This window comes from Solanum pennellii, chromosome 2 (assembly GCF_001406875.1).
Source record: "Solanum pennellii chromosome 2, SPENNV200".
Taxonomy (NCBI): Eukaryota; Viridiplantae; Streptophyta; class Magnoliopsida; order Solanales; family Solanaceae; genus Solanum; species Solanum pennellii.
In genome coordinates this window covers 45,745,137-45,770,746 of record NC_028638.1, presented here as the reverse complement: position 1 = coordinate 45,770,746, position 25,610 = coordinate 45,745,137, and the positions used below count along the sequence as shown (strand labels likewise).

Below are 25,610 nucleotides of genomic sequence, written 5' to 3'. Positions count from 1 at the left end.
GCTAGTCGTTTATTTTTGGAAAAATTATTGAAATAGTCAAAATTATATGGAAAAAAAAATCTTTTTTCTTAAGTGTATTTTAATTTATATGTCTGATTTTTACTTGTCACGAAATTTAGAAATTAATTAAAAATAAAATAATTTTTTGAATTTTGTACTATTAATCGAAAAATTGAACGTACAATACACTTCTTTTTTAAAAAAATTCTTTTTCTTTTAAAAATTTCTTTAGTAATTTTAAGGATACAATAATTTGGGGCATAAGACAAGTGTCTTATTTTCCATTGCATAAACCCGTCCTTTGTATAGAGATTCCATTCATTCATCACAATCCATATTAATTTTAATGTGTTTTAATTCGTTATTTATAATTTTTTGTAAATTACATTACCATTTAATCTTATTAAATAAAATTAACTGTAATTATAAATGATATGTTTGTGTAAATACTATTTTACAAACTTAGTGCACTACACTGGAGAAGACTTATTATTTTCCCCATTTCCATTCATCTAATTGAGGGAAGCCAAAAGAAAAATATATAAATGACAAAAAAAGGGAGAGTTATTTTTTTTCTCTTTTAATCTCAATTCTCCTCTTTCTCCAAGGAGATATCACAGATGTGTTCAAGCAGTACAAGATTCCTTCAACAAAATTAGAAGAAATAATCAAATAATAATAAAAATAAATAATTAGGTGAAAAATAAAATAATCCAATAACACACAAAAATCACACATGATGCATAGTGCAATCTTTTCTAAATTCCCCATGTTTTCTTCCCCTTTTGACCCCAATACCTCCCATTTTCTCCATAGCATCAGCAAAAGCTTGAAAAAACTTATGTTTATCCTTAGCCAATTCTTGAACCAGTGGCTTAGTCCTTTGGTCCAAAGACAAAGCTTGATCAGAAGCCAATAATCCCAATTTAGCCTCTAAGTTCCCATAATAAGCATTGTCAAATGAGAAAGGTGTTGTCACATCAAATGGTGCTACAATATCAACATTTCCACCATATTGTGGACATGACATTTTTAAGGCCTTGAAAAGCCTAGGATCCATATAAGGGTCAGGTTTCTTGGTCCCTTTGTAGTTATAAATTCTGTTCACAAATTGCTTGCAATGTGCAAAACCTATTGTATGTGCACCTGAGAGGACCACAAGGTCCTCTGAGGTGAGCCCTTTAGAGGAAAAAAGTTTTAAAAGTTGGTCCACTGTTGAATTTGATTGTGGAAGATTATGGTGCACCCTTGATGCCTTTGATAACTTCCCATCCCATCTTCCTTTCTTCACTTCATAATAGGGTCCTCCAACCTATTCATCAAATCAACAAATCTTTACGATAAAAATTTAATTACAAATACAACGTTTGAACTAAAATTACTGAATTCTGACAAACTGTAATTCAAAATGCTATGGTCCTTAAATAAAGACAAGTCAAAAGTTTGTTATTATTATCCCAAGAGTTCATTTGGAGTCCTCGGTATAATAATTAGATTAAAATATGTAGCTCACATGTCATTCTAAATCTATTTGATCAGGTATGTTTTTTAACTGCCACTTCAATTGAGCAATCTTTACTGCAATTTGGTACTCTCTTGCCTACATATATATATAGATGACTAGTGTACTAATTGACAAAAGATAAAAAGTATGACCTTTGTCTTGTTTATCATATTATGCCAATTGGACAGCTATAAATTTGAACTTTTTAAGTGTCAAAATATATATATTATACTGTACGATTTTGGACTATTGCCTCCAATATATTAAACATTCGTTGAGAACCGTTTGATTCTTCTCATAAAATTCGGATAATATGAGAAGGAGACGATTTCGACGAAAAAGAAATAAGACCAAATGGCTCACTTTTTTCTTTTTATTTAGACTTGTTTTGTTGTACTATGAGTGTATTTCATTTGTATTTGAATTAGTAGACTTACTAAGTGGACAAAATTTCTGGTAGCAATGGCAAGAATGTCTGCACAAGAAACAACACCAGGACACTTGCTTTCTACAATAGCTTTGGCTTTATTTATGCCCTCAAATGCCTCTTTAGCTATATCCTTGTTATCTTCTGCATCTTTCTCTGCTAATTCTTTGCTTCCTGCTTTACTTGATATCAATATTGACCCATCACACCCCTGCATTCAAACAACAAAGTTCAAAAAAAAACATATGTGCTTGCAATTTATTTTTTCTTATAACAACTGTATCCAGGCCAACATGGCACAACTCGACTACTTCACCCCCATGTAAAGGTTCTCGGAGGTGAATGCACAATGTTAATAACGAATTCAGCAGAACTCAGTAACTTAGCTCTATCTATTAAGAAATCTCAAAAGAATATTTACGGATATATGATCCTATAAAGTTTAAATTTTGAATCCCCCTCTATTTGTATAAATGGAAGCAATTCACTTATAATAGCATTTTTGGACCTAGCTAGCACTTACGCTGAAAAAAAGTTACTGCTAGTAAACTGTGACTTACTTCAACAAAGCAATCATGGAAAAAAAGACGAATGGTGGCAGGACCAGAGGCAGGGGCTTCTTTGAACATGTTGGAAGTTACAGAGCCTACCAGAGATTCAACTTGAGGGCATGATTTGGCATAGTAGTTAACGGAGAGTTGTCGAGGCGCACGCCGAATGGTGGCCTTGATTGGTAGTTGAGAATTGAAGAAGGGTAAATTGAGGAAGAAGAGGAACATAAAAATGGTGACAAAGGAAGAAAATGTGGGAGAAGAAGACATGGTTGTTTGGTTAAGTGACTAAGACAAAATAGGAAATTGTGGAGAAGTATATAGGAAAAATCGAAAGGTGACTGCTATAGACAGACAATAAGTAGCCATGTTCCAAAGAGGATATAAATGGACCCGTGAGGAGATGCCCAATCAATAAATATTGGAATACATTAATAAATATGATGGGAGACATCAGGTGAATATACACTTACTCGGTCATTTTTTATTTTTTTTCTCTCATATTTCGTTACGGTAGTTGTGACCACTAACCAATGATTTTTTTTGATGACGTGTTGTCGATACGCATCTCAATTGATTTCACGGGTACCTCCACCTCCTATTAGCAACAAGTACTAGGTAATTGTCCATCAAAGGAAGGACAGATGAGAAGAATCACCTAATATTTTTTCTTGTACCATTTCATTGATCACTATGTCACACCCTTGAGTGTCCAATGATCTAATCGCCATTGTCAGTTCATCAAGTGAACCAGCCCTCAATTGTATACTATTTGCTCTTTTTTATCTAGGATGGGGTGGGGGACAAAAGGGATGGAACCATCTGTTAAGTTGTACACTTAAAGAATCTTATGTTAAATTTAGTGAAGTAAAAAGGGTCAGTAAAAGGTTAAAGATGAGTGGAACAGTGACTAAGCTTTATGTCATAAAACACAAAATTTAACTGATTTGCTTTCTATGGTACAGCAAAGAAAGGCAAAAAGTAAAAAGGTAAGGTATGTGTCTTTAGTCAAAACATGAAGAAATTCTAATAATATGTCCATGTTCACTAGTAACTTTTTCTCATTTTCTCTGTTCCATTATGCTTTCGCCATTTCATTTTTATAATTAATCATATTACCAACACCAAAAGAAGAGGAAGCTAGACAAAACAAAAATTTAAGCAAAAGCAACTTGTATTTCAAGCAAAGAAATAACTACGCTCATGATTGTTCCTTTCTTTTCGCTACATAAAAAGCCAAAAGATAATTAGTCTTCAGTCTTGGATCTGTTAATTTTGTGTTTACTTAAGTAAAATTGTTTGTTATGAGTGAACATATTTTTGTTTTAAAATATAGAAGTATTTTTACAGCATAACATGTTTGGTCTGAAATGGGCCTAATTCCATGTAGATATGCAAATTATGCTTCAAAAGGAATATTCACAACAAAATGAAGCGTACGACCTAAACGTCAATGAAGTAGGTAAAAGTCATCAAAAACAACGATTTAAAAACAAAAGACGTTAGTTGATTTCTTACAACTTGTCTTGATGAGTAGAGATATCCGGTAACACCCCATTTTATTAGAAAATATTCACCTCAAAAGGAATTCCATTTCAAGCCACACCTAAAGAAGATTTCTCGAAAGAACTTTTCGAAGCTCAGATACTTAAATGCATAGCATGTGCAAGTGCAATGAGAGACCTCACTTTCACACAAGTCAGCAGAGCACACAAGATGCACTTTTTACTCTTTGTATTTAAAATTCAATCATCCCTTTGTTGATATCACTGGCTTTCTACCAGAAATGAGCTCAGTAAATGCTGTGGACCATGCACTTTCAGGCTTCACATTTTCTCATGCCAAGCTTTAACTGTGGCCCTGAAAAAGGAGAATTTTTAAAAACTAAAAAGTCACTTTCAAGTATAAATTTTTTGTTTCCAAGTGAGTGACCACTTTGTGAGAGTACATAACATTCGAACTTTCATGTTGTCATGATCATTCCACTTTACCTATCCATTTGTTCATGAGTTGGAATACTGTTCTACAATTTATAATTCTATTGAAACCTTTACATTTGAATTGATTCAGATTTCAGAGGAATCAATGTTAGCTATAAGAAGTTAGTGCAGAAAACTGAAAACCTATATAAGTATGTTTTGACATTTTGTTACTCCGAATAATCCCACTTCAATTTGACCTTGAATTCCCCAATTCTACAGCAAGTTGAGGATGTTGGGAAGAGCCATCATAAATTTGGGCAGCGTCTGAAGGACTCACCAAGTGCCACTTACGCGAATCAGCCCTCTCGTCTAACCCAAGACCTGCTGCCCGGGCAGACGTTACTCTCCTTAAAGTTACTGTAGGCTTGTCATTTTTGTTATACCCTATAATTCCAGCTGTCTTTGTCCATAAACTTTGATCAGTTGATGGATGAAGTATATTGTCACGAAATGCTCCAGTCAGTTGCCGGGATTTTCTGAATAAATGATACACATAAAATAGCAAACAGAGAGTAGATGTTGCACCAGAGACTAGGTATAAGCCCCAGAAGCTCCCAAGGGTGAGGCTTTCTGTTTCACCAGTAGGATCAACATTATCACAATTCTTTGACAAAGCAAACCAATGTTCTTCCAAGCGGTTAAGCGTACCATCTTGTGTTAGAGTCAGTATGGCTTCAGATACATCACGAGCTAGCGGAGAGCCTTTCTGAAATGCCTGGTAACATCAATAAAGTTATGCAAATCAGAGATACAGACTATAGACACAACTATGGGACTGGTCATGGTTTTAAAAAGAGCAAATGGTGTAGTTATTTGTACTTACAAAGGCTAGTCCTCCAAATCTGTAATTAGGACCAGCTACAACATACTGGTTGCAATGCTCTCTAAGGAAGATCTTCTGATATGGGATTTCAAGAAAGGCGGCTTTGATGTTTCCATTTTCAAGTTCCTTCGGATAATCGTCCTGATTACTAATGTTCTTGATATTTTGAAGCTCCAGGACTTGCCTCAAATAATCCTTAACAAAGGAATCACCATCACATCCAACGGTTGCGTTTGTTCTCTTTATCCACCCTATATCTTTCACACTTGGTTCCAGTCTAGGAACAGTTAACATTGATGTCAGAGAAGCTGTATAACTCGAGGTCAACACGAAGACCAGGAAAAGCCAAACCACTACTACAGTCTTCGTGTAGTTGCTTTTGATGTTTTCCCCTGATTATCAGCCAAAGTAAAAAATTGTTATCTCCTTCTACTGTTTAAACAATGCTAATATGAATATTTCACGGACACTTCATTTAACATTAAAGATCACAAGTTATTCGATTTCAAATAATATATGTAGGATAGCAAAACTTACTATGAGCAAAAAATAGTGAAGAGAATGTAAACCACATTGCAGTTCCGAGTTGATCTTTCCACCGGCCTCTAAATTCAGGATTGGACTGATGCTCCATGAACCAAACTACAAGCATTGTGTAAACTAAGACAGAACCTGTCGCTATCCACATGTTTCCAGTGAAAGGCTTCAAGAACATCCATGCCTTTTTCGATTGATCAAACTTCACTGGAACCACCATGGTCAACCCTGACTCTGCAAATGGCTGTGTGAACTCTACATATTTTGTCCTTTCAGCTAATATCGTTATATCTCCAACCATAGCATCATATCTCTGACAGACGGAGAAATATCAAAACATGAAAAAATTACACGAGTCCAAAGCAAAGCCTCAAGTACTAAATGTTTTTTGCTTGGTATAACACAGGGTACTGTGTGATAAAAAAGTAGGCGACAAGACGAAAAGCTAGATAGTATTTAGCATATTGGAAACAAAATGCTTACCCCATTAATCACTTGCTGAACCAGATCAGGATATGATCCATCATATGCTTCAAAATCATAAGGTAGTGTATAATTTTTCTCCAAAATTTTAAGTACTTCTTTGAAAAGATCAATACAGAAACCAGTATACTTCATTTCATTTGTCTCAGCCACTGTTTCAACCTTAACAAATTTCTCGAAAGATGTTCTCCCTGGAACTCCAATACTCAATGGTTTTGCATCAGTAGGCATTGCCCACCCTTTCGGGACACGTTTCAAATCTCCAGGCCATTTAACCATACTAAACTTCATAACACGGGAACCATTAACCCCGATTAACTCCCCATTTTCAGCTTCAAGAACTTTCGAGAATCCAAACATTGATGACCAAAAGCCAAGTCCATTATACCTGTTTCCATCAACGTTTACAATCCTAAACGTTGGAGGGTGTGACAGTACTCCATTGACAAAACTAATATTGCCACTCAAACCTGTGAAATTGCTGGAAAGAATAATTCTGTTTTTCATCAACACTGAGTCATTGTAACTTTTCGCACCCAAACTGTTCACAGCCTTAGCAAAAGCTGTGATACTGTCATATGCTTTTAGAGCATGAATTCCAGGCTCTGAGTGATCTTCCGTAGGATATTCGGACCGGAAAATCTTTTGAAATTGACCTTTAAAATGTCGGAAAGACTTAGTGGCTTCTGCATAGTGATTTTTGATTCCTAAAGCCCCTTGGATAGATGAAATAAAGGCTTTGTCAACAGAATCCAAGAGATCAGCAAGAGAATCTGCAAGTATCCAAGCTGAATCTCTTCCCATAAGTCCAATTTCCTTGGCTTCTTTAAACAGATGATTGGCAGTGGATACTGATGAGCGAAGAACTATAAAGACCCTTGATTGTTTCTGTAGTAACTTGACAACCTCTCGTCGAACAACCTCCCTTGGATCGGATAGAGAAGAGAATTGTGGAAGAATTAGTTGATGCTCTACTTCTACACCATGACCTTTGAGTGTTTCAGTTAGAACTGCAAGCATACTAGAATCACTATACATGTCATCTTCATAAATTACTACGACTTTCCTCCACTGGAAGGAGCTAACTACACTAGCTGTACAATTTATTTGGTCCAAGCTACTTGTAGTCATTTGCACCAAGAAAGGCCATCTAAGCTGCACCAATTCTGGTGTATAGGAAGCTGTAACAAAAGAGATAATTGGAACTTGATGCCTTTTCCCAATATCGGCAATTAAAGCTGTTTCTTCCCACGTCTGCATGCCAATAACTATCATCTTTACATGGTTTCGTTCAATCAGCTCTTCAGCTGCACCACAATTGTAAAAACAAATATGGAATGAGTTTTAGTTCTATGCACTAACGGTCTAAAAAAACTATTTGTATAAACTAAATCTGTATGATAAACATTAACTACTAGTACTATGTTAAAAATCAAAGTATAAGCAAAAACGATTAATCCTGGTGTAAAAATTTGTATTGTTTTCTACAACATATGGTATGAAGTACAAACCATGACTTACCATCTAATCCCTATATACCTTTATATTATGTTTCGTTTTCCTTTTAAAATCCGCATAATTATGCGACTCTTAATACTGGAAACCTAAAGTTGCATAACTAATATTGGTATCATTTTGTATGGGATAAAAGTTTGGAATAAGTAATATGTACCTATAAAGCAATATTTGTATTCTTTATTGACCATATAACAATAATCCATGTGTTATTTATTCTTTCCCTTTTTTTAAAAAAAAGAAAAAGAATTTGGGGTAGGGGAAGGGGAAGGGGAAGTTGAACCCTCACCGGTCACCGTGTTCACGTAGTGAACTAACTTGAGCTACTAAGATTTCCCAATGTGTTAGTTATTTTTCATATAACAATTCCCAACGTACAAATAAGATTTCCCAACGTGTTAGTTATTCTCCATATAACAATTCCCAACGCACAAACAATCCATGAATAATTGTTATGGATTTAGATTTTAGACGAGATATAGATACATCAAATTGATAAATATCAAAAGAAAAGTCAAGTTTCAAATTACCTGTGAAGAAATCCTGAATTGTGTCCTTGCTGGTGTTTCTAAAATGAACTGTTATAAGCTGCTTGTTGTTTCTTCTGTCATGGTTATAATTCTCTACTGCTATATTTATGCCAGTTTTCTGTTCCTTCCCTATACGAGAATTTAAGTCAATAATTGCACCTATTTCAATGGTTTCGTTTGCAGTTGCTTTGACAGTTACAAGGGTGATAAAAAGAAGGGCCTTGAGGATGAAGATCAACATTATTAAAATTTTCTACTTCAGCTGAAAATATATTTTTCTTTACAAAATTAACCAATATATATAATCCTATAATGTTATCTACTTGTCAATTGTTCTTTTCAGTTTGCAGTTGAATTGACTATATGTCTTGTAGTTTAAATTGAAAAGTAAAAGAATGGTCATACTTTGCCACCAAAGTAAATTAAATTGAACCGTGTGGACTTGTACAAATATCGAAAAGACTCATTATTTTTTCAGACTATGGGAATATTAGTCGAAAACAACATAAAAGAAAAATGTATAAATCTTCTATTTTTTCTTGGATCACAAGAAAATTCAATCGTTATACTTTTGGTGTGTACATGATAAATCATGCTAGATATGCTTGTTCATGTATAATATATCGTAATTTACAAATATAGGAGATATAAAATGTATTAAGACAAATTCGATGTAGCGAAGAATTCGACTATTCTAATTCTAATGAGTAATATATACTTTTAAGAGGTATATAGAGTTGTAGAGACGATATTAGCATGCTTTTTTTACTAAATAAATATTGAAATTTCAATGAAGAAAAAAAGGTACTTGGAAATCATCCATTCCAATAAATATATTTTATGGCTTTGAAGTCGGAAAATTTAAACCATGTACTGGTCTATTTTTTTAAAGTCAATTTGTGCTATAAAAGTTACTTGGACCAAATAAAAAAATCTAGAATACCAGTGTCTTAAATTAAAGACCATTAATTTCTAATAGCTTATTTTAATGCTTCTATTTTGCACTAATTAGTAATCTGTGGTTTAAAGAGAAGATTAGGTCTGAGTCAAATACCGTTACGTGGCGTTATTGTGGAAGAATTGATTGTCAAAATGTGTTCGTAAAATATTTGAAAAATTGGATTAGTTCATTCATTATGTTTAGATTAAGTCATAGTACTGCAAATTAAATTAAAGATAAAAAGTTCTGCATCGTTTTTATTTGAAAACCAAAATCATTTTAATTTAATGTTTAACTGAGTCTAAGTTGCTTCTCAACTCAGAAATTATATTTAGTTATTGAAAAGTATTTGATATCAAACAAGAATACGCTCTTTCTGGATGTACCGTATAGCCAAGGAAGAGAATTAAAAAATAATATTATGTCAAGCATATAACCGTAAGCTAATTTCAGATTAAACTCCTTTCGGTAATTTGATTAGTCTGATTCGTTTGCCACACATCAAATTTTAAATGAAATACTCTTTTAATTTTGACTAATTCAAAATTATTCTTAATAATCTTAAATTTTAAATATAAGCTTTATCAAATCTTTTAATATATTATTCACTTCAAACAATTTTCATCAATCTGATCAATTCAAAATCCATTTTTAATAGTCTCAAATTTTAAATATAAACTCCTCTTAGAATATTGAGTCTTTTAATATATTATTCACTTCAAATCATTCTGTGACACATCAAATTTAAAATGGAGTTTTTGAAAAAGTTTTAATGGCTCAACCTGGAAAAAGGAGAAGAAGGAAGGAAGAACCAAAAAAGAAAATATTGACCCAATACATATTTTGTAAAGTATATCATTGATTTAATAATAAAATAATTAAATAGAAGAAAAGTATTAAAGTATCATTTTTTCTATATAACAATGAAAAAATTTATCAGCATTAAATGTTCATATTAAGCCAATATAATTTTATTATTAATATAAAAGAATAATCATAATCTAAGTCAGCTTGCAATAGACTCAAGTATTTCATTGAATATATATTGTTTCTTATAGATAAACTAGATAAAGGTGTCTGTTAGCATGAGCCTAATATTTTAGTATATTTTTATTTTAATTTATATGAATATATAGAATTTAAAAAGTTGAATAAATTTAATATGATTTTTAGATATATAAGTGGTTAATTACTATTTGTTTACACAAATTTATTGTGAAGAGATCCATTAAAATATCTATAATTAAAACATTTTTTCTCAACAGTTAAATTTTTATTCAACATAGTTACAAGATATAAATAAATATTAATAACATTCAAAATAGTAAAATAATAACTAAAAAATATGAATTTAAAACTAAAAATCATAGTAAAATAAATTTCATAATTTCAAAAAAATTATACACTGACTAAATTGTAGTAGAAAAAAGTAGGTTTTTTAAAAAATATTGTTTATAGTTGGTTACTAATTTCATGCAACAAGAGCAAATGTACCAACATTACAGAATACAGTACAACATAATAATGCACATATTTCCATAAAAAAATCGAAAATAGAAAAAGATACAAGGCCGGTTAAATTAGTACTAGGAAGAAGAGCAGTTCACTATCCAAAAATGAGAGCGCTCTGTCTCAACGTTTCTCTATTCACAGCGACTCTTCCCAAAAATTACACTCCTCTTATCCACTCCTACTGTAACTGCTTTTCCACTTCCTTTCCCGGCGATAATGGCCGTTTCCGGCTACGCGTCACCACTACTCGCCGGAGAAACAGCAACTCGGAGATTTTTCTCGGCGACGAAGAGGAAGTCGAAGCAGGAGAAAACGAGAAATTTTCCAGCATAGCTGAAGAAACATCTAGGGCTATGAGAATGAGGAGGTCTAAAGGTGTTGTAGACACAGAGGAGGAAGAAGAAGAAGAAGACGATTCGTCGATGTTGCTATCTCTGAGTGTGAAACCAGACCGAAACATGGCTTTACTTGATGATTATGAAATGGAGGAGCTCGATTTTGTTCCTGAAAATCCTAATCATCGCAGTGGTTTGTTTTCTCCTTTCCTTATTACTCCTATCTTCAAGACTCAATTTGATTAGATATTTCTGATACTTTAAAATTAAAATTCAGATATTCAAAAACTATGCCAGAAATACTAAGTTGCTATTTCGGTTATATCAATATGATGAAACAAAATACCATCTTAAAATACTGGACAAAATTCATATGTTTGACTCTCGAAAAGGAAATTGTGACAAGTATTTCGGGTTGGTTGGAGTATTGGATTATGCTATTGTTAGTAAAAAGAATATTTGGCACTTTTTGCTTCCGGATACTAAACTATGTGAATTTGAAAAGTATCTTAAATAGTCTTTTATAGTTACTACTCACTGTCCAGGAATGTTCTCACTATTCGCTTCCCCGGATTCAAAATAATTGAATTTTGACCGAAAATTTAAAATATATATTCTTTTTCTCATCTTCGACATTAGGACAATTGGAATTTGAAGTATTTTTTCATGCAGTACCATTTTAATAGGCAAAGTGTATGTGTAGGTAAATGTATGTGAGTTTTATTTTTTAAAAAAGGGTTAATGTATGTGAAAGAAATTGAAATTAAGCAGAAAGTGTGTGTAAATGTAGGATATGTGGCTGTGCTTGGGAAGCCGAATGTTGGGAAAAGTACACTTTCCAATCAAATGGTTGGGCAGAAACTGTCAATTGTTACTGATAAACCTCAAACTACTCGTCATCGAGTTCTTGGAATATGTTCTGGTCCAGATCATCAGGTTTGGAATGTTCTTCTACCATTATGTTTCTGCTGAGCTGCAACATGTCTCAGTTCATTTTATGTCCGCATACTTCTTGGCTGACTCATAATGTGAAAATGTGTCTTACACATTGCTTTGTAGCTTCAGAGCTTCTTTTCCGAGGAAAATTCTACTCTTATGCTGCAAGTATCTTAACTTTGTTGTAGTACTGTTAGAGTCAAATAATGATTGCAACATACGTTTCTTTTTTTGTGATTGCAATGGAAATTGTTTTTTTTTTTAGTTGGGCCTAGTTTCTAAAAAAAAAAAAGATTTAGGAGTGATGGCTTGTTCACTTTATCTATCAACATAGCAGCAGCAAGATGGCGTCATCACCCTATACAAAATAAACTTAGGCTGACTCCTTTTATGTCTAGAAGGAGTCAAGCAAATCTAGAGTATCATCTAGGCATGATTCATCCTACACTAGAAGATTTTTTTGGATGATATATGATCCTCTTTGCCTTAATCCACAATGTCCAAAGTGTACACAGGGAAGTTCTCTAAACTAGTCTGTGTTTTCTCTATCATTTCTGCCTTCCACCTATGTTGTGCTTCTTTTAAGCTTCCAGGCATAATTCACCCTCAGTATATGTTCAAGAACATAGTCTATAGTTTTCAGATCTGGTTGCAGTGTAGGATAAGGTGATACACAGTCATTCTCAGGGGTGGAGCCAGGTAGGGCTAAGGGGTTCATGAACCCCCTTCAGCGGAAAAATAAATTGTTTATACATGGTTAAAATCATTCTTTATGTATATATAATAAATGTTGACCCCCTTTGGATTCTTTGTGCGTTTGCTTTTTCATATTTGGAACCTCTTGGTGAAAATCCTTCTCTGCCGGACCACCACTGGTCACTCTTCATACAAAAAAAACAATTCTTTTGCTTAGGCCATTGGTGCTTGAATATTGATAAGTTTTTATGCAGAATATTGTCTAGTGAACCCATTTTTCAGTGCCTAACACTTAACAGGTATCTGTTTATCAAAGTTACTATTACTCAATCTTCCAGCTCAGTTATGTTAATTTTGCTTGTACCTGTGAGAAGGGTGGCAAGGAGGCTGTTCTTTTTGATAGAAATTTGTTTCTTTGAATTTTTACTATTGCCAGAAATAGGAAGAGTTCTTATTTTTGACCTTCTGGTTTTCCTCACCTTGCCTGTGCAGCTGTTATCCGTTATTGTATTAATCAATTAATTCTTATTACTTTAGCATACTTTACTATTTCACACAGTCTGCAGTTTATCATATGTTATTAATATGCAATCCTTTTCTAGTTATTGCAATTTGCTATCCCATATCTGCTCCCTAGACTTCAATCTTTTTTGTACATATGTTATCACCTGTCTCAGACTCATGAGCGATGCCTGGGCGTTCCCTTGCAGATGATACTTTATGACACTCCCGGTGTCATAGAGAAGAAAATGCATAAGCTAGATACAATGATGATGAAGAATGTCCGAAGTGCAGCTGTTAATGCAGACTGCGTGCTTGTTGTTGTGGACGCATGTAAGGTTCCTGCAAAGGTATGGTTCTTTATTATAAAGAGCCATTGGGGAAATGTTTTTATCCTTTTAACTTTTTCTAATTGCTTCTTTCAGATAGATGAAGTGTTGGAAGAGGGTGTTGGAGACCTAAAGTATAAAGTACCAACATTGTTAGTCTTGAATAAGAAGGACCTAATCAAGCCTGGTGAAATTGCAAAGAGACTTGAGGTAAGGTACTGCTGATTGTGAGATCATTTATTGTGCAAGTCCTACAAAGAGCCTCCACTTATTCTAGTCAGACAAAGTATAAGCGATTTGAGTCAACTAATTTAATTTCTCTGTAGAATCTATCAACTACTTGGCAATGGCTATTATCATTGGAATTGAAATAATTTGCTAATTGATTACCTTATCCAAAAGAAAAGAAAGAAAATTTTGCGTTTTGGAGTACCATTTTTACCGTAGTAATATATTGATGTTAAAGTGCTAGAGGTAGATCTATTCTTATAGCCTATAATGGTCACATAAAACACAGATTTAGCCTGATGACAAAATTATGAATTTGAGACGTATGAGAATAGCTGTTGAACTTATTTAGATTGGATATTTTATTGATGAACTTAATTAGTCAAATAGTTTAGATGTTCTGATGCTACGTTTTCTCCCATTCAGTGGTACGAGAAATTTACGGACGTTGATGAGGTCATACCTGTAAGTGCGAAGTATGGTCATGGAGTAGAAGATGTCAAAGACTGGATATTATCTAAACTTCCTCTTGGGCCTGCTTATTATCCCAAGGTGTAGATATATACTCTGTCTCGATATTCCATTACCTCTTTTCACTGTCTTCTTTCTTGAAAATGAGGAAAAATTCATTGTAGTCATCTTCAATTTTGATCTGTATGATTTTGGTGGCATTTAACCTTGTCGAGAGCTGTTGGTGTGAACGACTCAATTTTGGGCATTAGACAAATGACATCTATGTTGCACTAGATAATTGCTTTTTGTTAAAGAATGACAAAAGTCCCACATCGGTGATTAATGAGATGAGTGGACTCTTTATAAGGCATGGGCAATCCTCCTCCCTTTGAGCTAGCTTTTGGGGTGTGAGTTAGGCCTAAGACCTAATTTCACATGGTATCAGAGCAGGGCCCGTATCACCCGATGTTGGGGCCCCAAAATTAAAATTGTCCACGCACCAGATGCTAATCACTAGGCGTGAGGTGGGGTGTTAAAGAATGACAAAAGTCCCACATCGGTGATTAATGAGATGAGTGGACTCTTTATAAGGCATGGGCAATCCTCCTCCCTTTGAGCTAGCTTTTGGGGTGTGAGTTAGGCCTAAGACCTAATTTCACTCTTTTAAAAATGTCGTTAGATTGCATCCCTTGCTCTCCATGCAACTATGTTGCCAATACTGCCAAAAATTTCCATATGTAACTTTGATTCCATCTCGTGTTTTTATATATTTCTTTTGAACTTGTTTTTTAAATTGAAAACTATGATATGTATGCCATCTGGAAGTGATATACAACTGATACACTTCCAGTATGTTTGTATTTTTAACTCTATAAATATTCAAAATCAGCATTGATGCATACATAAATTACACCTTAAATTAATTTGATCAATGTGCATTTTCAAGTCTGTTGTCTATAACACATCAAGCTCAAGGTGAATCATGTCTTTGAATAGGTAGAGGGTAGTATGGAATCCACCCATCTGTATTGAGCGAGGGGGCTTGGAGTTGGGTAGCAGAGGGAGAAAGAAATACCTTATTTAGTTTGTGCAACTATTATGATAATGCAACCTGCAGGAGTTGCAATAAAGTAGGAGAAAAGTTGATTATTCTAAGGTCTACATAAAGAAAGAGAAGAAGAAAGAAATGATTGCTGTATACTATTATATACCTTCTAGATGAATCGTTCCTTTGGTATCAGGATGTCAGAATAGTGTAGCATGGACACTGAGTAAGTATGAGGATAAAAGTATATTAAGCCAGCAGTTTCCAGTCTATAGCTGCTATTTATTTTCACATGTATTAGTGGACATTATCTTGGATTTGATTTTCCATAAATGATCCTCTTTTTCCTTGTTTTGCTTGGAGATATGGAAGAGATTTTCTTTATTCCCAGGGTAAGGTAGATTAAGGTCTTACTCCTAAACCTGGGAGTAAGACTCTATTTTCCTCATATGCATAATATTCACAAGTAACTGCAGTCTGCATAGATTTTCTTGTGCTGTTATCTTGCATATACAACATTATGTCAAATGAGTTTGCTTAATGCGTTAAAGTCTTGTAGCAATATAATCTTTATCCTCCTATAGGCTATAATGATGTTTAGTAATTGCCAAGGTCAATTAACAAGCCCATTTCATCTTTGCTTTCAGGACATTGCTAGTGAGCATCCTGAAAGATTTTTTGTGGCTGAAATTGTCAGAGAGAAGATATTTCTGCAATACCGAAATGAAGTTCCTTATGCATGCCAGGTAAAAATGTGTTTGAGAACTTCAAGTTGATTGCGGAATAATATTTGCTTTTTTAGTTTTCCTTTAGGAGTTTACTTCATCATTTTCCAGTTTTCCTCTAAATCTGCCACATACTCTGCAGGTTAATGTAGTTAGTTACAAGACTAGACCGAATGCGAAAGACTTCATTCAAGTCGAAGTTATAGTGGAGAGAAACACTCAAAAGATCATCCTTATTGGAAAGGTAACAACCATCAGTTTGTTTCTGTATGTCATCTGTGTTTGTTATTTTTAGATATGCTTTATAACAAAGAAAGACCATCCTTTTTCTTTATGTTATATTAGATTCATTCTTCTTTTTATAAGCGCAGTAGACGTTCCAACTCTGTAACTTATGTATACTGTAAATAAGTAGTGTCCCACCTTCACCCTCTCCTTGGCCTTCCATCCTGCCTAGGTGCTTTCACATATGTGATCGAGCTAATTAAATTTTGGAAACCCCTTTCCCAGACTTGTAAGTCCAGATTAAAGTCCAGGTATTAACTCCAGAAAATGGTTGCACATGTGAGAGAGTGTTTAGATATACAGTGTCCTATATCGGGTATTAAAGGGCATTTAAAGGGGGCTCACGCCAGTATCTTGTATTACATGTCTCTTGATTTGTTTTCAGGAAGGGAAGGCTTTAAAGCTTCTTGCCACAGCTGCAAGGCTTGACATAGAAGATTTCCTACAAAAGAAAGTTTTTCTGGAGGTAATTCTCATGATAATCTGTCTTCACAATGAATTCCATAGAGTATTTGGGTACTCTTACATCAGTACTTCGAACTAACGCGCTGCGTTCTTATGTTGTGATACTTAAAAGTAATGTGCTGCAGCTGCTTCTTCCTACTTCCAGCTGACACAATTTTGCCTAGGTACAACTTTTGAGATACTTAGCTGGAAAAGGTGATTCTCATGTTAATTTTTTGTTGAAACAGGTTGAGGTGAAGGTGAAAGAGAATTGGAGGCAAGATGAAGGTCTCCTGAAGGACTACGGCTACGGGGGCCATATTCAAGCTTTGTGATTTGGAAACTCTGTTTTGAACTCTTAATGGATGGAATGTGAATGATGATCAGTAGCTCTTGATGCTCTCCATGATGAACTAGCTGTAATTTCTATAAATGTTTCCCAAAGTACAGCAGGCTAATTAGGCAAATGGGATTTTGTGAAAGTTCTTGATGTCAGGATCAGGTACAACAAATATCCTTGCGGAGAGATCATGATGTAAATGCACCAGATCTCATCTCAGCAGCCAATCTCATTTCTGATTAATGTAGTTGTCCCTTGAGGGATGCCGTTGAAGGGAGGAAGAACTTGACAGAAGATGCAGGTGGTTGCCTGCTCAGCAAGTCAACCTTACACATTCGTTCTGTCTTTACTACTCAACTGTCTAACTAATATCGCAATGTTAAGATATTCTGATGTACTAATTGCTGCTGTGAATTGGAAAAAGTAGAGAGAGGTGTATTGCTTCAAATTCTGGCGGGAACTGATTGACATCACTGCAAGACATGTTTTTGTGCACAAATTATTTTGTAAATTTTATTTGCAGTAGAGATTTTTGTAGGAAGTAGTCTTCAGCTGTCACTGGATCGGTACATTGTCTTTCACATTTCCAAAGTTTTATACTGGTGTGTGTATTTAATTATTGTATCTTTGACACTTTCAATCTTTTATGCTACTGTAATTGTTTATTCTAGGCTCAACTATGGAGAGCCACTTCGATTAGAGGCAGTGTTGAGCATGATGTAGGTCTACATGTTATAAAACACAATCCTAGAGGGGTTACAAGCTGACCTGCTGGTGTAGTAAGTGTACCAATCAGTGACAAAGTCAGAAATTTCTTTTAGGGTAGCCGAATTTTTTTTTATATAGATATTTTTTTTAGAGGAAATGTATAAGTACGCTTTTAACCTACATTTATACTTTCCGAACTTATTTTATAAATAATTTCTACCCCTTTTCGGTCACGTGACACTATATTCTGGGCTCAGCGCTTGTTGACAATTCTTTTATGGTATCTGATTGATAGTGTCACGCAGGTCAAAAAGTGGTAGAAAATTATTTATAAAATAAGTTTAGAGATTATAGGATCTCAATATAGTATAATTGTGTATCTGGGATTTGGAGCATAGATTGGGGGAACTTAAGCATTTTTTTTTATAATTGTAATTAAAAGTAATTTTTCCTTTTTTTTTTAATTATAATTAAAAGTAACTTTGACCTAACTGATGTATGGAGGGATGTCAATGAAACTTGTTTATTGCTCACTATCTTGATATGCAGATGGAAAGGGTAATCGAACAAGTTGTTGATGATAATGGTTCTTTTTGGAGTCAAAATTCGAGTCTCTTTATCATAACATATAAGAAATCTTTAATCTCACATGCAAAATAAAATATTATTATGTCACTTCAACTTTATCTTATGCTGTTGAGATCAAAGTGTTAAAAAGGTTCCATAACCCACAGCCGTTGTACGTTGGTCATCTTATCACTTGTTGTGCATCACCAGCTAGAATTCGAAGAAAATTATATATCTGGACTTCAACAGAGTAGTATTTATTCCTAGATATTTTGAATTATTATAGTACAGTAGTAGTCATGACGTAAATACTGATGATATTGGCATCCTAAGGTCATTCTTACATACGTACTACGTAATTATAGTACTAGGTGAGAATTGAGATAGTAAAATGTTACATGTGTTTTTTTAAATTTTTTTTAGAACAAGAGTTAAATTCTGGTATCTAACAATCGTGGAAAACATATATTGAATATAATGGAAAATTATTTCAAGTCTCTTCAACTACATTTTATGGTGTTAAGATGCCAAGTGTTGAGGAATAGGATTCCATAAATCAGTGTTATTGGATATTGCCACACGCTTTATCAAATATATTAGAATAATAAGGTACTAAAGTATACAGATGCCAGTTTCAAAATGCCAATCTTGTTAAATAAGGATCAATTGAACAACTTGTTCCATGATCAATATTTAGTCCATTTTCTGCATGATAGATGACTGTTTAGCTTTCTGGTGTGAGTAGTAAAGAGTTTAAATAGTATAAAGAAAAACTTTATTACATTATCAGATCAGCCTAAGATATATGTTTTCTGATAAGTTTCCTCAACACATGGATTTGCAATCTTGAAAAATATATAAGACAAATTACATGCTAAAAGAACTAAAAATGACCTGTTTTCAAGCAAAACTTCCACTATTAAAAGTATCATTGTGGGAACAAGACTGTCAATATTAAAAAAAATACCATTATCTTTCATGCAAAACTTTCACTATTATAAGTACACCATTTGTCTTCTTTTTTTTTGTTGCAAAATTTCATCTATAAAAGTACTTTTGTCTAAATTTGGAATTCATTTTATAATATCCTAACTCATAGAGTAGAGTTATAGCTTGTACTTTGGTAGTGATGCCAAGCCTTTCACTATGCTTTATCACCTTTATTCTTCTACTTGGAAAGGTCCAGTGCAGGGTTCTAAAGCTAAATTCTTTAGATAATAACCAATTATTGAATATTTCATATGGGATTGATCAAGTTAGTAGCAATCAAGAACATGGACCACCTTTGGTTTCTTCTTCTGGCAAAACATGTGAGCAGGTTTACGGTGTTTTTCCGTGTGCAAACAACATTGCAGGATACATTTTCTTGATAGTAGTGTGCCAGTACTTGTTAAATACAGGGGAAAGCCTAATATCAAGAGGAAGCAAGACTCTATTCAATATTCTTGGCACTGGCATTTTTGGGGCCACTGTTTTTCAAATCTTAATGACTTTGCCAAGGATTGTCATGGTCATTGGTAATTAGTCTATTGCCTAGCTATCATTTTTTCTGTCTCACTTTAATTTTAACTGCTTAAGATAGTAATAACCTGGAATATAACTCGTTAAGATCAAGCACTTACTATGATGCCCAAAGCTATAACTGATAACAAGAGTTCTACGATGACTCTGACCAGAGCCATTCCCAATAGTATCAAGCTTATCACAAAGTTTAGCTTGTTTTCTCAATGAATTTTGGTACTTATTAGTTTCTTGTCTCCTATTTGCATGAAATTACAGTAGATGAATAGTTATTCACTATACAAATATTATTTATTTGAATATCTTATTTTACATCAGAAGAAGCATAGTTCCAATCAGCTACTTAATTAAGACACATAGGTGTTCAACGTAGAGTTCGTTAGTCCCCTCTCCTTCAGAAAGTGGTCAAAGACATTTCAGTGAATCGACATAAACGAGTTGTTAGCAAGACAAAGCAGTTGACAATCAGGAGATCTTTTAGAGAACTCCTATAATGGAATTACTCTTATGTGATATTCCAACTAGTACCGGTCTAGCTAAGACATGTTATTAGGCCAGTTTACTGAGAGTAAGCAACTGCTAAATGAGAGGGTTAAGAAAAAGCAAGCCTTCATGTTCTAAAATTGATAAATCATCAATTGGAGAATTGTTTTTACATGGTAGACACGGTGAAGGTAAAATGGAAATAGAGTTTAAGCAACATGAACAAAATGGACTGATATTAATGTTACTTTACTTTTGTAGCATCTGGAGTTTCTGCTAGTAAAGAGAAAGCTCAGTTTCAAATCTCTTCTGGAATTAGCACTACTGTTGGAGCCACAGTATTCAATCTTACTTTGATGTGGGGAATATGTTTGATATGTGGCACCAAAAATATGACAGATAAACCAGATTCCCAATCCGAAGAATCTTCACCTTTCAAAAGATTGAAGAGCTTACAAGGTATTTCATTCTTTCGTTCACATCTTGAATTTAAGTTGCTGATATGTTCTATTCATATAGTATATGTGTTACAGATACTGGTGTTAGGATTGACAAGGAAACTAGTTACACTGCTGGAATTATGCTCCTTTCCTTGATCCCATTTGTACTAGTTCAGCCAGTCACTGCTCTCAACTCATTCGTTGGAAGGCGTATTCTTATTTTCATCACACTTATAGTATCACTCATTCTTTTGGTGTCATACTTCCTTTACCAGGTAATCAAAATTTTGAATGTCCGTATGCTGAATGGAAACTGAATTTAGAGTCAGTAGGTTAATTTAGCAATGGATGTTAGTTTATTTCTTTTACCACATGCTGGATCCACCTCTGTTCATATGTTGTTAACAAATTATGTACTAATGAATGTATCCTAGTTGAAGGCCTTGGATTCGTGTATCGTTCTTAGTTTCTGAATTTATTCATCAGGTTTTGGACCCGTGGATGCAAGAAAGAAGTTTAGAGTACTCCAAATATGAGAATTTGCTAGCAGGATTTCTGCATCATGTACAACGGCATGCAAGAGGGAAGCTCATTAATGAAGAAGGGCAACCTGATATAGATGTCATTAAAAGGTAGATAGATATTAGGAAAAAAGATCATCTCTTAAGAAGTGAAGCTAACAAAACTATAAGACTGATAAGTAACCTTTTTGGTTTTTTCAGATTATTCCATGAAACTGATAGAGATGCCGACAAATGCCTAACACTTACTGAATTGGAGAATCTTATACTTGAAATGCAATCAGGGAAGGTTGTCGAGCTGGACACGGATTATGCTATTTCTAAGATATTGAATTCTTTTGACAAAAACAACGACAAAGTAATCCAGGAAGAAGAGTTTGTTGAAGGATGCAAAAAATGGATCGAAGAAGCAGCACAGTTAGCTCAAAGTGATGATTCAAGTACTAAAAAGATTTTACGCAAGGCAAGTGAACTCTTACTTATAGTTAAGTTCAATTCATATTGAGGAAATGAATACTTGTTGCTTCAAGCATAATTCGTCAACAGGCTGTTGAGAAATATACTAAGAAGCAAAGGGATGAAATTGCTGAAATTGAGCATATAATGGCAAGACTTTTGAAGCATGTTCAAACTCAAGCATTAGAAGCTGAACACCTTGTCAAAGATGATGGAACCCCCAATATCGAACGTATTAGAGAGTAAGTTACTCTTATAAATTTAAGAGTACATACTGACAGTGTAAGAATTCATTATACTATTTGTATTAAATCCAAAGAATAAAAATCTTAGACCTTTCTATTCCTACTCATTTCTGTTTACATTGTGGCAGGATCTTCCATCAGTATGACTTTGACGGGAACAACGCCATAACAAAACCTGAATTAGAGGTACTAATAGGTTCAGTGAAATTTGGAGAAGTTGAAATCAATCACGAAGACACTGTCAAGAAAGTGTTGAGGGATTTTGATAGAAATGGTAATGATATGATCGACGAAGATGAATTTGTCCATGGGATGACAAGATGGCTGAATGAGGCCATTAGCGTGACTAAATGTCCTGACAAGAAAAGAGCTATTGATGAATATGACAAGGTAAAGTAGCTAGCATTGCTCTCTATAAATATATGTAAACACAGATGCTTAACACAATTGACAAATCTCAGCACTACATCATGTGGCTTTATTTTGTAGATTAAGTGGAGTGAAGTTGACAAAATAGTGTGTGAGGTGGAAAATGATGGAGAAATCAACTATAAGTTGTTGACATGGACATTTAACAAATCTGTGCTTCAAGTTCTGTTGGGGATTGCAATAATCACATTATGTGCAAAACCTTTAGTGATCAATATAGAAGATTTATCAGATGCTATGGGGATTCCTTCTTTCCTTATCCCTTTTGTTATGGTACCTCTAGCTCTAAATGCAAGAATGGCAATAGCAGCAATATTTCCAGCAAGTCAGAAGAGTTCAATAACTGCATCTTTGACATTCTCAGAGGTTTAACTCTCTCTCTCACACACATAGTGATTTGTTCAAACATTTCATTATGTTTGTAGTACCTTTGTATTGTTTATGTACTCCCTTCGTTTTAACTTAAGTATCTTAGTTTGACTAGACACAAAGTTAGACTTTTAAATCTTATGGTGTTAAACTAAAAATAAGTGTAGTGTCCCAAGATGTTCTTTGAATTTCTGATTTCAAACAAGTCATGAAAAATGTTGGGTTCAAAAAGTTATCAAATATAGAAAGAGACGTTCTTTTTAAAACTTACTTGTTGAAGTGTGATGGATTGGTGGTCTCCTTGTATGAACTTGAGCAATCCTACCCTCATGAGCTAGTTTTTGGGGTTGAGTTAGACTCAGGTGTCATATCTTAATATGGTATCAGAGCCAAGTCCATCCCCGTTTGGACTTCCGGTCCACGCTCCAGTTGGAGCCTGTACATGAAGCCGGTGTTAGAGTGAAGTCCTACATTGTCGGGGAGTGGACTAGTGGTCTCCTTGTATGGATTTGGACAATCCTCCCCTCATGAGCTAATTTTTGAAGTTGAATTAGGCCTACGTACCATATTTTTACAATATTAAAATGAAAAATAAGACAAATAGAAATGAAGGGAGTAATTTTTTGAAGTTTGATTGTTCTAAGAGTGTGATTGTTGATTGACAGATATATGGAGGAGTGATCATGAACAACATCATGGGGATGGCAACACTTTTGGCAGTGGTGTGTATAAAGGACCTAAGATGGGATTATTCAGCTGAAGTGCTAATAATTTTGGTGGTTTGCTCTGTAATTGGCCTTCTTGCATTTTTCAGCACCACATATCCACTTTGGACTTGTCTCGTAGCATTTTCTCTATACCCTTTCTCTGTAGTGCTATTTTACCTTCTTGAATGTGTCTTTGGTTGGGCCTAATGATGATAATCATATTAACCACCCATCCCAAACCCATTCATGAAAACTTGTAAAAGGTTTTGAATAAAAAAAAAGAGGAAATAATCATGTATATCATTTTCATGAATTTTTCTATCATTTGGTGCAATTGATTAGATTTTATGAATTGTCATGTTTGAAGCTAGAATAAGACGTGGGGCTAGAGAGTTCAGGGAAAGAAGGAATCGTTTCACTAAAACAGTTTAAAGATACTTTTGATATGGTGTGATATTGTTTGCTGTGAAATAAATCCATAAGATTTTTCATTAAAAAACCTCACACGAGTTTCTCTACATCTTATATGTAACTCTTTTTATTTTCAAGTATCAATGTAAAACTTTATTTCGGGAATTAAATAGTAACCAAGCCTATGAGAAAGCAAATAATATATATTCAAATGATTAATGAATAATTACCAGACCTATTGCAAGTAAATAAACTGACGCAAGTTCTACAAAATGCCTAGAGTTCAATCATAGAGGTTTTATTTTATTATAACACAAGGTATTTTATTATAAACATGGTCCCGTAGCTCAGTTGGTTAGAGCGTTGGTCTTATGAGCCGAAGGTCGCGGGTTCGAGCCCCGCCGGGACCAACTTGTGTTTCTCTTCCCATTTTTCCGCTGCGGAACATTAATTTTAATTTAGAAGGACCTTTGATTCGGATCACACTAATCCCTTTTGGGGCCCAATGCACCTAACATCAATATTTATTATCGTTTTCCTCTATAATTTTTTTCCTACTTCACAATTACATTATTAGACAACTCAACTATAATAAACAATGATCACCATAAATATTCAACAACTAACCCATAATGTCAACATATATTAAGATTATGTAAAGATGATTATGTACTTGGTTGATGATTCATTGATTCTGTTCACGCTTTGGGATTAGATTATAAACTTAAATGATAATTGGGACCACAATAATTCATGCAAAAGACATAATGCATACCTACATTTTCTAAAAGTATTTGTCCTATGTATTTTCTTAATAAAAATTTTCCATCTTCACCTTACCATATGTAGTAAAGGAAGGATAAAGAAAAGATTCGTCAATCACACTACACCAGATTCAAATTCAATAGAGGATTCTTAATTCTTAAGTTGGCATAATTATTATTAATATTTTTTTGTCATATCCTCAATCATTGTGCCATGAAAAAAGAAGGAAGACAAACAAGTAAAACAACAACATAAGCTTTTTTATTCTTTTTAAATTATTGTTGGAGTTTGCACACTTAGTTATTGAGTTTTTTTTAAAAAAAAACATAATTTTTTTTAGCCAAAAAAATACTCTCGTTTCAAAAAGAATGACTATATTTACTTTTTAGTCTGTTTTAAAAAAAATAACCTCTTTCCTTTTTTAGCAAAATTTTACCTTTAATTTTTCACGTGGCATGTTTAAGACCACGAGATTAAAGAATATTTTGGTACATTTGATATAACTTTAAAGTAGAACCACAAGATTAAATATTTTTTTTCCTTTTCTTAAACTCCATTCCAAGTCAAACTAGACCAATCTTTTTGAAAGGGAAGAAGTAGATAATTAGAAGTGAGTTATGTACTTTCATTTATGATTTGGCTCAAACAAATATTATTTGTAAAAAAAAACGAGTAACTTTCCTTTAAAAAAAATTAGTTTATAAGGTTATACATCAATCACTAAAAGTTCTGGTTAAAGTCGGCTTCAAAATTAAAGTTTATGTGTTTCTACATTTAGTGGCGGAGTCAAAAAGGGTGTCCAAAAATAGCAATTTGTTAGGTTAAGGGTGTTCAAAATATGTTATTTAATCATTTTGATCATTTTAC

General features: G+C 33.9%; 4 protein-coding genes and 1 non-coding gene across 5 annotated transcripts; 3 read left to right on the top strand and 2 right to left on the bottom strand.

Annotated features, from left to right (window-relative positions):
- Nucleotides 1-542: 542 nt before the first annotated feature.
- Nucleotides 543-2,842, bottom strand: LOC107011357 (peroxidase 19). The gene is made up of 3 exons (XM_015210824.2): nucleotides 2,492-2,842; nucleotides 1,942-2,142; nucleotides 543-1,312 (listed from the first exon to the last, which is right to left on the bottom strand). Exons 1-3 carry the CDS (start codon nucleotides 2,750-2,752, stop codon nucleotides 731-733), a joined length of 1,044 nt encoding a protein of 347 aa, XP_015066310.1. The 5' UTR covers nucleotides 2,753-2,842; the 3' UTR covers nucleotides 543-730.
- A 1,536-nt stretch (nucleotides 2,843-4,378) lies between these two features.
- Nucleotides 4,379-8,616, bottom strand: LOC107011355 (glutamate receptor 2.9-like). The gene is made up of 5 exons (XM_015210821.2): nucleotides 8,353-8,616; nucleotides 6,308-7,614; nucleotides 5,825-6,137; nucleotides 5,288-5,679; nucleotides 4,379-5,179 (listed from the first exon to the last, which is right to left on the bottom strand). Exons 1-5 carry the CDS (start codon nucleotides 8,591-8,593, stop codon nucleotides 4,652-4,654), a joined length of 2,781 nt encoding a protein of 926 aa, XP_015066307.1. The 5' UTR covers nucleotides 8,594-8,616; the 3' UTR covers nucleotides 4,379-4,651.
- Nucleotides 8,617-10,877: 2,261 nt separating this feature from the next.
- LOC107011356 (GTPase ERA-like, chloroplastic) lies at nucleotides 10,878-17,743 on the top strand. Its single transcript, XM_015210823.2, has 9 exons — nucleotides 10,878-11,332; nucleotides 11,930-12,075; nucleotides 13,482-13,622; nucleotides 13,698-13,811; nucleotides 14,256-14,381; nucleotides 15,975-16,073; nucleotides 16,195-16,296; nucleotides 16,723-16,803; nucleotides 17,030-17,743. The coding sequence occupies exons 1-9, from the start codon at nucleotides 10,909-10,911 to the stop codon at nucleotides 17,114-17,116; spliced, it is 1,320 nt and encodes a 439-aa protein (XP_015066309.1). The 5' UTR covers nucleotides 10,878-10,908; the 3' UTR covers nucleotides 17,117-17,743.
- A 1,444-nt stretch (nucleotides 17,744-19,187) lies between these two features.
- On the top strand, nucleotides 19,188-23,919 carry LOC107009486 (sodium/calcium exchanger NCL1-like). Its single transcript, XM_015208827.2, has 9 exons — nucleotides 19,188-19,913; nucleotides 20,662-20,859; nucleotides 20,934-21,115; nucleotides 21,327-21,472; nucleotides 21,563-21,824; nucleotides 21,908-22,059; nucleotides 22,191-22,452; nucleotides 22,552-22,857; nucleotides 23,526-23,919. Exons 1-9 carry the CDS (start codon nucleotides 19,526-19,528, stop codon nucleotides 23,772-23,774), a joined length of 2,145 nt encoding a protein of 714 aa, XP_015064313.1. The 5' UTR covers nucleotides 19,188-19,525; the 3' UTR covers nucleotides 23,775-23,919.
- A 395-nt stretch (nucleotides 23,920-24,314) lies between these two features.
- On the top strand, nucleotides 24,315-24,388 carry TRNAI-UAU. The gene has a single exon. It is a non-coding gene; the product is annotated as a tRNA-Ile (tRNA).
- The last annotated feature ends 1,222 nt before the right edge of the window (nucleotides 24,389-25,610 follow it).